Genomic DNA, 17,191 nt, shown 5'->3' with positions numbered 1-17,191 from the left:
TAGTAAAACGAAACTTTTCTCACCTGTTCTCTTCCTGAAAATCTGTACAGATCCGCCATGGAAAGCAGCGGCGCCTGCAAGGCTTTCTCGACTTCCTTTTCCTCTTCGGCGCCCGACAGCTCCTTGTCATCGTCCATCGCTTCTTCTTCTTCGAGTTTCAGGGGAGCCGAACTGTTGATGTGCGACTCTCTCTCCCTCTCCAGGGCCAGTTTGTACACTTTGTTGCGTAACGTCGATCTGGGGATACCGTAGATGACGGCCGCCCTTCGCGTCCCTAATTTTCCCGATTGGATGTCTCTGAGCGCCGCTTGGAGTTCGTCCTCTGTGTAGGTTCTACGGCCTGCCACTGCGGACATCCTAGGCTTCGCTCTAAAATCAGAACTGGAATTATAGAAACACGTGAGGTGTTGTCCCATAACCTTTTATTCAGATACAATGTGGTAGCGGTACGAATACATGTATTTTGTTAGTAGCAAAATGAAAATTTGGGGTAGAAGTGTACTTTAGATTGAAAAGGTTGCACTAAGAGTGTTTGTGAGGGAAAGGGAATATTTAAGGAGAGATTTGTCTTTGGGAAATGAGCCGGAGAGAAACTAGAAATTGCAATTTTCAACAGTTTAAAAACTTTTATTTAATGAAATTTGTAAATGAAATGAAAGGAATGGTTCAGGAATGCATTTGTATGCAGGAACGCGTATTATTATAATGAAACATATGGCACATTTTTGTGATTTCTCTTCAACAAAGGGATAGCAAAGGTGGTAGCGGCTTGGTGGACCCTTGTCTTCCACCTTCTTGTTGGTGTTCCTCTTTTGGTGAACTGTTGGTGATTTGATTCGTAATTTAGATACCATCCCGCGTGACTTCTGTGTTCTACTTGTTGGTGTTACGTCCAGAAACGGCAATTGATTGTAGATTCCCTTCTCTACTGTGAATGTTATGGAATAATTCAACGTATTGAGTAGTTCCCTACACAGCATCATCAGTATTTCATTTGAAAAATGAATAATTGAGCCCTCCTTCATTCCAGATTCACAGATCCAGTAAAAATTCGCCAATACTAGTGGTAGAGAGAAGTTGAAATGTTTGTCAAACGACACAATGGCTGGTATAAGGTATTTACATCTGTCCTTTGTCGAAATGAATTTCTATTCGGCATTTTCTTCATTTCGCGAAGGTCTCCGATTCTGCAACGCGCAAATCATTTCTGGCATTCGACGTAATGGCGTTCCTCGATTCGAAATGAAAATTATATATTGATGAGATGCGAGATGTAATTATTTTAGTCAATGTGCGAAATTGCCGGTTAGGAATTAGTGTCAATGCATTTCTCATAGAGGCGAAACCGAAGTGGGACAAGGGCAGAATTGCATTATTTGTGCATACGGCGGTGCACGTTTAATAGTCCAGTCAATCAGGTGCAGTTTCACAACATTTGAGTTTGCCTTCTCCTAAAATTGAAATTGAGGTGTCATTTTGATTTATAATTTCACGCAGAGTAGATTAAGAGCAAGTATTTTAAGTCATGAAAATTTTTGAACAATGGATGATTAATATCAAAGCAGCGAGAAATGGAGGTTCTGGTAAGCCAAATTCGCACTCGCTGCAAGTTTTCCACCAGAAAACATATTTCAGTTTGTTTGAAACCTAAGCTGATTTAGAGAAGATATGTTATTAAATATTGAAACAAAATCCCAGACATTTTAACTTGTTTAAAATTGAGGACTACTCCAAACTTGTATGGAAAAAAGCCGATAAACTATTTATTGAAGATATTCGAAGATATAAATAACAAGCTACTCAAAAATAAATATTGTTTTCAGTAACAGAGTACGTCTAACAAACTTCATGGGTAGATGTAGGAACGAGTGAGACAAACCACGCGACTTGCTTGCATGCGTTTGCGGATGAATCATTTTGTATTATTTGGGAGGACAATTTAGTCCAGCAATATATTTGTGGCTCAGCATACCACACTGATGATACCTATGGCGGGTCAAAACATTCCTAGCTGGTGTTGGAGCGCGTTTGTGTTTTTTGGGTTCTGTTTTTGTACATCTGCAATAGTTTTGAGTTCTTCGCAAAAATAAACTTATTTGTTCAATTAAATTGTTTATAACTCTTGAACCATTTGTTAGCACTTTGAGTAAAATAACGAACCGAATGAAAACTCAGTCATACTACCATGGAAAAAAAGTACCGGGAATTATTCAGGAAATGTAATTTTCATCCATACACTCACTACCAACCCAATTATCAGAACACTTTCCAAACGCATTTTTTGGATCGACTTCAGTATTTGCTGCGAATTCTTTTTTAAGTCATCTATCGCCTGAAAACAGGCGCCTCGAAGTGGTTATTTGAGTCTTGGAAAAAGAAAAAATCGATCGGAGCCATATCAGGTGAAACCGGTGACGCCATTCCAAAGTTTGTTGACTGGTTTGCATCTCAAATTCGTAAACCCAGGTTTCATCACCAAAGACAATGCGTTTCATGAATTAGGGGTCGAAAATGACTCGTTCTAACAGTCTTCAGCGATGTTTACGCCTGAAAAATCGTTTCAAATAGTACAAACTGATTTGTGAGACGCAGACATGTCAGCAGCCATCTGCCTCAAAGCTAAACGATAATTTCCAGTCCCCGGTTTACTTTAGCGATGTTGAGTTCAGTTGAAGATGTTGATGGCCGACCACAGCGAGACAAATCTTTCACCACATTTCGACCGCTTTTGAATGCACTACACCACTTATAACTACGTATTTTTGATGAAGTCGATTCACCCTTAGTCTTAAGCAAAATTCTCAGCGCTTCGGCCCTTTTGCAACGGAAAATTTGAGACGAATCCTTCATTTGATACTTTTATCTACTGCAGGAATCCCTAAAAACGTTTGAGGTTGATTAACATATTAAGTTATGTTGAGAAACTAAATGACAGATGACATGTCGCTAAAACTCCACGTGAGTATAAAGAACAGTTGTGCCAATCTAGCTACAAAAACAATTTCGACAATCCCTCAACGCGGGTTTTTCAAATGATCGATTCCCAGTACTTTCTTGACGGGATGTAATCTTCGGTGGAGGCAAACACTTGTTGACCAGTCTATGTCGCAGATGATATTGATGAATTCGTTGACACCGAAACTGATTGGGAAAAAATGAGCAACGGTTCGCCGTTATTCGTGATAGGCGGCCGTCGTGATCTCCTAACTGGGTGTTTTCGTTACGAAAGTGCGGTTGGCTTTTTTCGTTTTGAAAGAAAGCTAGAAAAATATTCAATCCTACTTTAGCGAGTAGCACTTGAGCGTGAAATTCGAAAACGTGACATGTGATCAAGATACGACCGTAACGTCAATAAAATTCAATTATTGTATTCATGAACAGAATTGAGAGTTTATAAGAGTTTATGGGCTACTTTTGCATGTTTCCCTATTTTCTCTCAAATGCCAAAAGCCCTTCTATTTATCATTTCATCTCAGTTCAGACAGGTTGGAGTCTAGCTCCCTTACCCTTTCAGCTGATTTTCGCCAGAAAGACGAATGTTTTCATGACTAAAGAGATGGTGGCGGTATGAAAATCCTCAGACATCAGTACCGCCCTTCACGGGGTATCCCTACCTGGCTGGGGTGGGATGGATGAAAAATTTGTTCATCCGTTAACGGGGACATGAGAGCCTCATTCGATAGACTGTCGGGGCCTTCTATATCGGGAGGGGTCATCTACAGCATAATCTATAGCTTCCCTAACTAACGGATTTTCGTGAGTTTCCGCACTATCAAAAACTCGCCGATTCCTCGACTGAATGGACTGCTGAATGGAAAACAGCTGCAAATCTCTGCGGATGGCTTCATACCGCACGAACCACGGAGCATTCACAGTCATCCGTATCAACTTGTTTTGTAATCTCTCCAGGATGAAGATAGACGGAGCCGCTTGTTCCCAGACGCCTGAAGCATACATGGCAGGCTTCAACATCGTGTTGTGGATGGTAATTTTGTTTTCAAGACTCATTTTTGATTTGCTGTTGATCATAGGGTACAGACTAGCTATTCGACTCTTGATATTTGGTTTAACGCACATAATGTGCGGGTTCCAGGTGAGCCTATGGTCTATTAGAAGACCGATGTACTTTACCCGCGCTTGCCAGTTGATCTCCCTTCCAGAGATCCTCACTTTTCTGGCCGGAGAAGATATTTTTCTTTCCATGGTTATCGCCAGAGTCTTGTCCGGGTTCACTCGGATCTTCCATTCGAGGTACCAGCGCTCGAGTTCGTCCAATGCACGCTGCATGTAGACAAACCCGAGCTCCCGACCCATGGAAGATGGGAGGAGAGCCGTGTCAGCGGTGTTCTCCACTTGCTTCTTCAAATGAAAGTTTATATACTGCAAACTTCTTGAAGTTTGACAGGCTTTACATCACATCTTACAGGTTGTTGCAGTCACAAGTCGGCTGCGTCATTATCAACCGTAACTAGTCGCCGTTTCTGTTATAAACGTTTATATAATCACGTCAAACCTGTTAAGAATATTGCGGTCATTAAATTTTTTGATATCATTTTGTTTAGTATTTGTCTTTAGCTTCAAATAGGCCTCAATTTCGACAATTACCTCCCTTCAGCGCTAAATTTCTTTCCAGCGAGCGTTCTCTTGGGGTCTGAGAAAGGAAAAGTCGCTGGGGCCAGATCAGGAGGATATGGTGGATGCAGAAGCAATTCGAAGCCCCATTGCAATCGTCTTCACTGATTTGTGACAATTAACTGTTTTTCTCTCTTAATGGGTCTGTTTATTCGCGATTCCGTCCTTCAAATGCTTCGATAACGATATGTAATAGTCGCTAGTGATGGTTTTTCCCTTTACAAGATAGTCGATCAATATAATACCATGCACATCCCAAAATACTGATACCAAAACCTTGCCAGCCGACTGTTACGTCTTTGCACGCTTTGGAGTCGGTTCACCATGTACAGTCCACTTAGATAACGATCGCCTTGAATTTGGTGTGAAATAATAGAGCCATGTTCCATCCATTGTCACATATCGACGCATAAATTCGGGTTTTCATGGTGGAACAGCTTCAAACAGTGCTCAGAATCATTAATTATACTGCTGAAGCCAAACATTGGCTTCAACCATTTTTGGCTGTTTGAGTTTGTGTACATGCGATTATCTATTATAAAGGAGTACTTTTGCCAATGAAAAAATACGCTCAAGGGTTTTATTGCATACCTTGAATTTTCAAAGGTATTATCTCGTGGGTTGGGCTACCTATCGGGCGTGTCCCCAGGAGGCGGATAGGGGAATGGCTAGGGAACTGGAGGCTCTGTCCAGGAAGCCAATGTGGCCTTACGGACGGGGTCGCCGGACAACTGGTCCTGGACGAAACCTCATTGTAATCAGTCTACCTCTGGTAATGCGAGGCTCTGCCAGAGGTGACCAACTTTTTCCCTGCAGACACAGAAAAAAACAAATCCCGAGGCTGAGCAGAAATGTCTACCCCAATCTACCGCTCGGAATGAGGCTGGACATGGTAGGTCACCTCTTGATATAATACAAAGGCCAAGGAGAAAAAAATCGAAAGAGGCAGGAGTGGCAGCAACTATAAGTGCCCCCTCCTTCTCCCCCACTCCACCTCCAACAGCAAGGGCACTTCCTGCGGCGGGCGCCAAGAGCTCTGCCTTGAATGAAGGCAAGGAACCGGCTGCTCCTGCAGGAAAGCGACCTTACTTGAGCACCTCGACGAAGGGAACCCCAAGAAGGTTGAAAAAGCCGCGCAACAACAGTAATGTCGCTGTACCTTTCAAAACCTTCGTGAAGGCCGCCGTGAGACACCACAAGGTTGCCAAAGAGAGTGTGTGTTCGGCGAGTCTTGGCCTACATCTGCCGATATAAAGGAGATGTCTCCTAGTGACCTGTGCACCTTCCTGAAAAGGACAGGAAGGACGATAACCTAGGAGGACAACTCCTGGGACAACTCCTCTACAGATATTATTATTATTATTATTTATAACTAATCCACCAAATGAACCACAATCTACCTTTATCTTTGAGCGATTCATTCTATAATTCAATAGTCGGGGCTTGTATTTTCTTGTGCCAACTCAGGATAACTACTTTCAGAATTTTTACTTAACAAAGGCGGTAGAACAGACCTCGAAGACACGACGAGAGATATGCTAAGAAGAGGAGCCACCATAACGAGTACAAGCCTTCTGTCTTAGGTGATAAACATAATTGGGTCTAAACAAAATACTTTGTTCTGTTCAGCTGAAGAAACTGCTGTATAATTGAACGCAACTTGAGTAATTTTACTCTATGACCTTTAATACAGTGAGCATGACATAGCCATCATGGATACTTTTTTTCTGCAAAGTAGCTTTCTTAAACTTTCATATTTTCTGTTTTTAACTAACACATCGGAATAATTAGATTCTAAGGTTTAAGATATTGCTTTCATTTTTTCTTCTTATAGACTTTGAAACTGTCAACCCCATTACGGATAATGGAAGCCTCTAAAGCTTTCCAAATTTTGATCGATGACCATTCAATAATTCGTCACCCAACTTTTGTCGTTAAACTTTTTGTATTTCCACATAGTGCTACATAAACCTGGACGTTAACGCAACCGATGTGCGTTAATGATTCATTGCCAAGTTCATCCATGCAATTCTCTAGCGCAGAATTGAAAAACGAGACTCATCATTCAAAACGAAAACAGCTTTAACGAGTTTTTGCTCACAATGGCCCGTTTTATCTCTCGATAATTCTAGTTTTTCGAGCTTTGCATCGCAATAATTCGAGCGCATTGACTCCTATTGCACTTTCAATTAATTAACCATACGTTTGTTTTGATTTGTAAGCCACCGTCATCATTATCGTGTTGTTTATTTGTATAACAATCGATCTTCTCTCTTTGAGGGTGCCAAGCGCTCAAGCAAAAACGAGGAGGTCAAGAATGGGCGATTACTTATTTCAGACCTTCAAATTTCTCGAAGAGGCATAACATCAGCTCTGCTTCAAAACGGGTCTGATAATTCTTTTACCTATTCTCATAAAACTGTTTAGAGCTAGTGTGGTGTAAAACTACTTGCGGTTGGTTTACGTGAAACGGATCATACAGACTCACACCCAAAATCGGTATGACCAATTAGCCCATTGAAAGAACTTGAAAGGATACGGGAAGACTTGAAAGAATACCGGAAGGAAATATCAGGGTGTCTCCTTAAATGCATTACCTCCAGAACAAACACTAGCATGCTCAAAAATAAAAAGATGGAGGTGACCATATCTATCGATTATGAAGAAGCATTTGCAATACAGTAGGGTTCGCTATAAAAGGCTACCTCAGGTACATTTTGCACACCTCGACAGAGGCCATGAAAATCCTAGACCCAGCTCCTCTCCACATATTATTGAAGTGGTGGCCATATTTTTCGATACAGAAGGAGCATTTGCAATAGACCAGCGTTGCCTAAAAATGACACGGCCACTGGATAGTCTGGTTATCTTCGGTGCCTTTCGCAGCATCACAGCGGTCATAGATATCGTTCTCGACCCACACCATTCCCATATATTTCTGAAAAGGTGGTGAGTGTAGGCGTTATGGAGGCCATATTTTTCGATATAAGAGCATTTGCAAGAGATCAGGGTTGGCTAAAAAAGGCATAAAATGGACTGTCAGAGGCTCGATTAGCTACCTCCGGTGCCTTTCGCAATACATCGACAGAGGCCATGAGAATCTTAGACACAGTTCCTCTCCACGTATTATTGGAGTGGTGGCCATATTTTTCTATACAGAAGGAGCATTCGCAATAGACCAGCGTTTGCTAAAAATGGCATAGTCTGGTTATCTTCGGTGTCTTTCGCAGCATCACAGCGGTCATGGATATCGTTCTCGACCCACACCATTCCCATATATTTCTAAAGAGGTGGTGAGCGTAGGCGTATGGTGGCCATATTTTTCGATATAAGAGCATTTGCAAGAGATCAGAGTTGGCTAAAAAAGGCATAAAATAGACTGTCAGAGGCTCGATTAGCTACCTTCGGTGCCTTTTGCAATACCTCGACAGAGGCCACGAGAATCCTAGACCCAGCTCCTCTACACATATTATTGGAGTGGTACCCATATTTTTCGATAAAGAAGGAGCATTTGCAATAGACCAGCGGCCATGGATATCGTTCTCGACCCACATCCTTCCCATATATTTCTGGAGAGATAGTCAGCGTTGGCGTATGGAGGCGATATTTTTCGATATAGGAGCATTTGCAGACCAGAGTTGGCTGAAAAAAAGCATATAATCGACTGTCACAGGCTTGCCTGGTTATTTTCAGTGTCAGCATCTCTACATATTTCTGAAAGAATGGTCATATTTTTCGATATCGGAGGAGCATTTGTGATAAACCAGCGTTGGCTGAAAAACATAGAACATAGAACAGCACCTCGTCAGCGGCCATTAAAGTTTTCTATTTCTCTCTCCCTTTCGTTCAAGTTTCTTCCTAGATTTGACAAGCTATACCTTTCCAGACAATATTAATATCCTGTTTGCCTTCCTCGTCGAAGACCGAATCCGGTTAATAGAGTTTGATAAGAGTTTCACTCGTCTCATGTGGTCTAAAAGATCACTCATCAAATGAAGTAATCGGCTTGGTTCAGAAGCTGGACCTTATTAATAGCGTTTGAACAGGTGTGGGTCACAATAAACCCTCCCGGATCGCAATGGATCACGGCTCTGAACGTACAACGGCGCGTTTTATCACGATAATACTCATTTTTCGAGGCCTGTATCGAAATAATTCGAACGCATTAGCTTCAGTTTCATTTTCAATTAATCAACCATCCATTTGTTTTGATTTTCAAGCTACCGTCATCGTTATTTATCGCGTTGTATGTGTGTGATTTCGTTGAGCCGCCGAAAAATTTCAGCGCAATTTGTTTGCGAGTGGGATAGGTTAGTCAACTCAACGTTATCTATATTTTCGTTCGGAACGAATTCACAGAGAGAGATAATGATTTATTGTTGGCATGGGTGTGCTTTAGAATTAGAAATTGGGGGCTGGTTCTATGGAGTTTTCATTATTTTTATATTCTATATCCAACATAATATACAAAACAACCAGCAAGAACAATGTTATGATTATTCTCCATCATCGGGCAAATTTCCGGATTGTGTGTGAATGATAGTGCGTCCGGTTAGTTTTAGGCCAAAAACAACACCGTAATCATGCCTTAGCCATCGTTTTCACCAGATTTACTCCCTGCGACTCTTTCCTGTTCCCAAGGTTGAAGAAACCCATGAAAGGACGGCCTTTTGCGACGATTGAGAAAACGATTGAGTGAGCTCTGTGAAAGTGACTGGTTAATTATATTTTTAACATGAGCATTGTGCTAGGGGTCGTACATTGAAAGGTGAGGCCTCGTTGATCTTCGCACATGTTTCGACTTTTGAGGGTTGTCGTTCGTAGGGGGATGACAGCTGATTATCAGCTAAATATATATTTTTTTGAATAAATTGTTAATTTATAGTCTATTCTCTATTGTGAAGTACCACCATCGCCAAAAGCTGGTTGCTCGATGACATTGTATTATTATTCTTATACCACGATTATTTAATTTCTGTAGTGATGAGAGTTCGGTCAAATCCAGTGAAGTTAGCTACCACAACAGTCGAAATGTGGCTACATAATAGTGTTATATATAGTTATTTTAGGATATATCAGTATGTATGGAGAAACTCTAGGGAAATTAGGTTTTTTAAGTTTTTTTGGAGAAAAAAGTCAAGTGGAGTCACGTCTTTGGACTTACGTGGCCATTCTGTAAAACCTCTCCTTCCAATTCATCAACCCTGAAAGAATTATCAGAAAACTGCTGTACTGGTACTAAGTAATGATGGGGAGTCCCATCCCAAAAGGGGGGTTGGATGTCCTTGTTCTTCTTCATCAGTGGTTCTGCCTGAACCACTGTGCATGCTGTTTTGGCGAGTGCATTGCATTGGCTGCTTCGACGAAGCCCCGCTGGATACAGGAATGACAGAATCACTTGTGGTTCTGTTATTCTCTAACTGAATGACATCCCAACTATGGCTTAATCTTAAGGTGTGTGTATCCGTGCCGAGAGGATGCATGAAACTGAGCCTATCAGCTGTCTCTACGGAACCTTCGAGATACCGGGCGCCGTCTCGTCGTAGCATCGCCTTGTCACGGTAATGGGGGGCTCTGACGTGATTGACCTTCTTTCCCTAGCTACTCGTTGGACTTTTATGGACAGAAAATTTCTTTCAGACGCTGAGCCTACAGAGGAGATGGATGTTGAGCTTACGACTCCAACTGACCTCCCAGTAAATTCAGATCAGGAAATTCAGGCCTCCAACTCCTGATCCAATAACTGAACCTAAAAAAAGTTTTGGTGGTGCAGCTAGGAAACGACTGAGTCATCTCCTCAAGAGCGGGGTATCTTATGAAACCGCCTTGCACCAAATTATTGAGCGACGTACGCAGTCCTGCATGGCATCGTCATGTGTAGCTGATGTGCGGAAACCCTCATATGGGAATTTTGTGACGGGTATCAAGGTGGAAATCTTGCACCTTGACTACCCGACTACCTCATTAACGATGAAACAGTAGAGCATATACTTTGTGCCTGCCCCGCTGGGGACCGAATCAGGTTTTTAGAGTTCGGCAGAGCCTGAATATTACTCACCATACAAACTAGTCGGCTTCGTTAAGAAGCTGGGCTGGGTCGAGTGTCAATAGGGTGACCCACTATAAACCCTTACGCCTCTCCGAAAATTTAGTTTTTGGGGGTATTGAGTGTAATCTTATCGTGTCATGACGAATTACTTGCCCATTCAGATAAAAGAAACATATGGTGTGCAACGAAGTTTGATTACGCAACTAGTTTCGGAAGGAATTTTCAACTCTGCTGTTATAGTCATCTCCATTCAATTCATGAATCATTTTGGTGTTGTAAGGGTGCAAATTGTGTCGACAAAGAATTCTGACAACGTACGACTCAATTCTGACGAGACAACTATGTCAAAGACTGCTTATTTTCCATCAAAGCAGCGTGGCTTGGGATTGCAACATTAATGCCATCGATATTGACTGTTCCTGAACGGTATGTCTGATATTAATGTTTCCAGGAATTTTAGTAATAATTCCAATACAATTCTGCCCACACAATTCTCGTTGAAAACACGAGAGCTCTTGTAGATTTTCCATAAAGGTAGAACAAACCATCTATTAATTATATAGCAGAACGGAAATAAAAAAACCTTGATAACGAAACTAAGCTGACAGAATGATAATGATGATGATGAAACTTAGGACTATAGTGTGTACCTTAAATGAGACATTTTTCACCAGGAGTTCTTATTTCTGCCACTTTCAGTACTATTGAATATTGCTCAGTTTGAATAACAACTTTGAAGAGTATTATATTTTACTCCGATTTTGCCTAACCTGGTATTATTGAAAATGTTACAGAATTAAAAAACCTTCCAAATGGTCACTCAACCATTGTTTCCATTTGAAATTTTTGGCATGAGTTCCAATATCAAATGACTTATTCATGGTGGCTCGTTTTAACTGGAATGTACTTTAAACACAGAATACGACAAACTACTGAACTGGATGGTAGAAAACTATAGAAGATAATGATGGGATTATGCTGTTCCTTATGGTCCAAATACGCAATAAAGAAGACTTCAAGGGCTAATAGGTACATTTACATATAATCAGTCAAGCGAAAATTTGAAGCAAAGATGAAAACCAACCTACAAAATAAAATTCTGTTTCATGAGACACTGAATGAGACGTTTTTTGTTGGACATCGACGAAAACTTGTGAATATGCCAGTTACCCACAAACATAACATATTAAATCGTTTTGGAAATCTCACATCCAGACAATGAAATATGAATTCACAACATTGGCTGCTGGAAATCTATCTGGATACTATCAGAAATTAAAGTTTTACATGCAGCTGCACTCATTCAGTTATGTAGATATTAGAAAAGTATTCTTTAATGATCAAGTTGATCAGAAACAACTTGTTCGTCTTCATAGACAAGCTGGTCACAAAGTATAATGTAGCTTGCGATTAGGCAATAAAAACAGAACAGTGAACTGGTATTACACAAAGTATGTTTATGTTGGACCTAAAACTGGCATTCAAATTAAAGATAATAGCCTTCTTCCACCTTTATGACGATGTGACCAAATTTGACCTCTCTTGAAGAAGTTGAGCCACAATCTAATCGTTTTTGTAAAGAACACTGCTGGTCGGAAACTGGGGACTAGATAGTGGAATGGAACGGAACATCATGAAACAGAACAAACTGGATTGCAGGGCTAAGGTTTTTTTCCAGTAAACGGTGAAAAGTATAGTGTTTTAGTTTCTGAAAGGGTCAACTACTACGGGTTTTCATTGTCTGAAAAGTTAGTTCATGCAGTACTGAAATACAGTCACAAATGATTGGACCGAGAGGCAAGTTGATTCAAAATGTTTTCGAAAGTTTAGTAGCCGGTTGGTAGCCGTGCGGTTCGACGTGGGTGCTTTGTTCACTCAGTCAATCGGCCGATGTGTGAATCGATGGTTCAAGCTGCTCGATTTTCACTTGATATCGTCCAACCCTAGTTAAGAATCAAACGTTAAAAGGTAAGACCTCGTTAGTCAGTTCGCACAAGTTTCGACTCCTGAAGGTTGTCGTTCGTAGGGGTGTCAACAGCTGGTTAACTATAACGTCAAAAGTCACCACTATTCCGAACGAACCGCCAAAAAAAACTTCCACCGAACCCCAAAAAGAGTATATTTCTGACTTACCCCGTACATAGAGACGCCGCCTCTCGAACTCGTCCGCTCTTCACGCATTTCAACGTGCACTTGCGACAGGAAAAAACGAAAACCAAATTATTTTCGCGATGTGCGTTCCTCCGCAAACATAGACGGTAAACAGTTGCGATACAGATATTAAAAACAAATAGACCATATGCATCGAGTTGTGGTGATTGACCCCGCTGATAGCGATTCTGGATAATCGGCCTATATATCGACATTATTTTCCTCCACGTAGACGCAGTGAATTCGAAACGTACGTGAAAAGAGGGATTGTTCCAGTGGATGGTCATTGTGGTGGTGGGGGGTGATATTAGTTTTTTTCCAGGACAAAACACCAGCACAACAGGAAAATACGTGAGGCACTCTAAGAGCGGTGCCTGTACGAAAGTAGCGATTCACTTTGAATTTGAAAAGTTTACTCCACATAAAGGCAGTTCTCCAACATTGAAGTTTGAGGAGTACTGAGTTGAACCTCAAAACAATGGACAGCCACAGTCCATCGCTTATTTATGAACCGCTCTTAGTGGAATCAAATGTACCAAGTCACTTGAAAACCTCCTGTGGAAGTATTCATAAAAGAGAGACAAATCTCCAACCTTTCTTCGGTGTTCGAGACTATCAAGGTTGCAAGTGATGTTCGCGTCTCCAATCAGAAGGATGGCTCTTTTCTGTGTGGAATCCAGCAACTTCAGGGTTTGCTTAGGATCGAAGCTCCAAACATGTGGACAATACTCCAAAGAAGGTCTGATCCAAGCTTCATAAAGCATCAAAATGGGTCATCCCCAAAGTGATGAGAGTGATCTCCATCATGAATCGATTGGATTCCATCATCAGTATTTTGAAGGATCTCACACCTGTCTGATATTCAGTGATTTTTTCCTGTTTGTTTGCAGACTGCTCTAGTTCAGCCGGTACCCAAAAAGGGCAAGAAAATCCTTTCCAAATGACTTTACACCAGTTTCACCATCGGTAGTATAGAAAATCATAGAGTACGTACTAGATGGGCTGTTCGTAGGCTCACACACAGATGGCACTACTAGTATTGAATCCATTTGGTTTTCAGGAAACCTCAAACTTCAAAAGACACGTGTTCATATATCACAGATGTCGGACTAATAGTTTGTGGGATAGAACATTTTGAGTGAAGTAATTTTTGTCGGTTTGAAGAGGATATTCAAAAACGAATTTTGTGTGTTAATAAAGCATTGTGGCGAATAAGAAATACTGTTGAAGCCGAGTCCTGGGTCGATAAATATTATTCGAACATGGCACCAGAAAAATCAACCATTGAGTAGTGGTTTTCTAAGTTAAAACCAGGAAAAATGAACACTGAGGACGATGCACGTAGTAGATGCTTCAAAGAAACTGTGCGGATTCATCAAGATAATGCACCGTGTCACAAATCAACGAAAACGATGGCAAAATTGCTTCGAATTTCTTCAGCATCCACCGTATTCTCCAAATCTGGTCTCCAGCACTTTCTTCTGTTCTCAGACCTCAACAGAATGCTCTGGCCTAAATATTTTTCTACGTAGCAATGGTCTTTGTGTTTTCTGATGCTGTTTGAAGAGAGCTGATGCTGGGTCTGATTTGCGAACAGCTAGTTCATGTTCATAGTCTCTGTTGGAAATTCTTCTATTGGTCTGGCCGATGTAAGTTCTGGGACAGTTAGAACATGGTATTTCGTATATGCCCTGTGTTTCATTGCGTATCGTGTCCTTGGGTATTCTTTAAAGAGTGGAAATTTGGTTGTTAGCTGTAAATTCTGTCTTTACGTTATGTTTCTTCAGAATTCGACTCACTTTATCAGTAACTCCATAAATGTAGGGGAGAAAAGCTTTTTGTCTGGTTACTCTGTTCCTCGGGTAACTTGTGGGGTGGGGTTTGTGTTTGCTGTCGTTGGATGGATCTTTTTATTTGGGACACGGGATAGTAGTTTTGGTGAAGGGTGGATTTGAGTTCGTATAGTTCCCTGGATCTGTTGTGGTAGTCAGTGAGTCTTATAGAACGATGTATGAGGGAATTCAAAACGGAATTCAGCTGGCCAGGATGAGCATTGAAATAGCGGTTAGTATGGGTTTTCGGTAGACCATGTGTGAGAAGGAGTTGTTGTACTTTGTGATGAGAACGTCCAGGAATGGAGGTGAGTCATTATTTTCAACTTCCATTGTGAATTTCAAGTTGGGTGTAAGGAGTTGATATGGTTCAGGAATGCATGGATATCTTTGGATCCATGGGGCCATATAACGAAGACGTCATCCACGTATCGGAGCCAACACTTGGGTTTGAGATGAGACGTGTCAATGGCTGTGGTTTCGAAGTCCTCCATGTAGAGGTTTACAAGGACCTGAGAGATAGGAGAACCTATTGGGGCCTTTGTTCACCCACCTGAAAACCTAGCTGAAGAAGTACGCCAAGACATCGCCATCACATTGAGAAGAGCAAAAGTTCCGAAATCCAATGTTACCCTAGCTGAGAGACAATCCCTCAAAAACCTGAACAGCAACCCAAATATAGTATTCCTTCCAGCAGACAAAGACAATGCCACGGTGGATCTCAATACCACAGACTACATCGACAAGATGACGACATAACTCGACTCTCCGGAATACCAAATCACCTTTAGAGACCTAACCGTATACCTTGAAAAGAAGACCAATTTACTCATGAACAATTCCAACATTCCCATTGAGAGAGAAATCTTCTTGTACAGTCGGCTAGCAAATGATGGTGTCAGTATTTTGAGATGCACATGATATAATATTTATCGACTATCTTGAAAAGGAAAAAACCATCAACAGCGACTATCGACTATAACATAGCGTTTTTGGAGCGTTCGAAGGACTGAATCGCGGAAAAACGGCCACATTTGAAGAAAAAGGAAAACGATGGCAAAATTGCTACGAATTGCTTCAGCATCCACCGTATTCTCCGGATCTGGTCTACAGCACTTTTTTCTGTTCTCAGACCTCAAGAAAATTCCCACTGGAAAGAAATTTAGCGCCGATGAAGAGATTATCGTCGACACTGAGGCCTATTTTGAGGCAAGAAACAAATCGAAATATGGTACCTATAACCCGCTATAATCGTTGTATCGACATCGAAGGCAACTATATTAAATAATAAAATAACTTTTGGGAAAGGAAGTTTTTGGCTTTCTACTACTCCATCTTGATACAAAAAAAAAGAAGGATGAGGGAGTCTTCCAAAGAAAGGAAAGAAGTAACTCTATACATGGATGCATGCAAAGAAGTAACTTTCAGACACAAGCTGAAAGAAAATCCTCTTGAAACAGCTACTTTCATATAAACATTGATTTATACGGAAGAAAAAATTCTTTCGAAACAAATACTTACTTACTATATGAACACTGAATTATACAGAAGATACTTTTCTCTACTCAGTTTGTATTCCAAACATTCGTTGTGGAATAAAAATCAGATATCATTCACATATGTTCTACTTTAAATGAATGGTAACAAATTGCACTTACATAGAACACTGCCATCCTCACTGGTATACACCAATGTTTCGCCTTAAGACACTTGCCCCAAGGCTCTTCAGTACCAAATTAGATAACATTATAGAAAATACACACACTTCATTCATGAATGTCACGGAGTAAGCTTGATCTGCCTATGTCATCGATGACATCGTAATGACATTCATTCACCTATTTGATTTAATCCCATCCAAGAGGAATCTTATTTGAATTGAAGGGGTTATATTTTTTAGGAGTGATTAATTTTTGGGAAAGAAAGTTTCAAAAAATATAACCCCTTCAATTCAAATAAAATAACATTTAATCAAAAATAATTTTTTTAGGATCCATTTCGAAATATTCATTTTCTCATTTCTGTTATCTGTTTCTCTCAATGAGATGAAGACATCTACGATATCTCGAACGGTCTGGAATTCTTGATCTTCGCCAATATGGCTCCTGTCACCGAAATAAAACATATATTTTGTTGGGTAAATCGATTTCTGGTACATTCATGCGTGAAGAATAAAGTTTGAGCAAACCTGTAATCTTTATCGCGAATGAAACTCAGTGGAAATACTTGATCTTCGAATTGTAAGTAAAATAAAGAACGTGTGCATCTCGGGACACCCGACAGAAGTGATAACTTAAACTAATCTGAGTTGAACTATTCAATATTGAGATTGTTTGACTTGAGAACGTATATCTATGTATATCTATATGATGATGTAAGGAAAGGTTATTCATTAAAAAAATATTTTATCTATTATTTTGTGTATGAAAGTATTTAAGTACTTGCGGGTTAGATTTTTATAATACTGTCAACAGTATATGTCTAACGCACACTTAATACTGAGCGTCTGTCCGACGAGAGAGGAGGA

General features: G+C 40.6%; 1 protein-coding gene across 7 annotated transcripts in view; it reads right to left on the bottom strand.

Moving 5' to 3' along the window:
• Eip93F (Ecdysone-induced protein 93F) overlaps positions 1-17,191 on the bottom strand; it is a 195,019-nt gene that overhangs the window by 12,370 nt on the left and 165,458 nt on the right. For 5 of the 7 annotated variants that reach the window (XM_074171815.1, XM_074171843.1, XM_074171811.1 and 2 more), the window contains one exon: positions 24-381. In XM_074171815.1, the coding sequence (XP_074027916.1) occupies positions 24-381 (358 nt within the window). Of the gene's footprint in view, positions 1-23; positions 382-12,814; positions 13,302-17,191 lie in introns of those variants that run through there. The other 2 variants (XM_074171852.1, XM_074171818.1) reach the window with 2 other exon arrangements.

The sequence above is a fragment of the Leptinotarsa decemlineata genome, unplaced genomic scaffold, assembly GCF_025532065.1.
Source record: "Leptinotarsa decemlineata unplaced genomic scaffold, Ldec_3_MD MMD2_P_RNA_scaffold_12, whole genome shotgun sequence".
NCBI classification, from domain to species: Eukaryota; Metazoa; Arthropoda; class Insecta; order Coleoptera; family Chrysomelidae; genus Leptinotarsa; species Leptinotarsa decemlineata.
The sequence above is the reverse complement of the archived record's forward strand: the minus strand, read 5'-3'. Positions and strand labels throughout refer to the sequence as shown.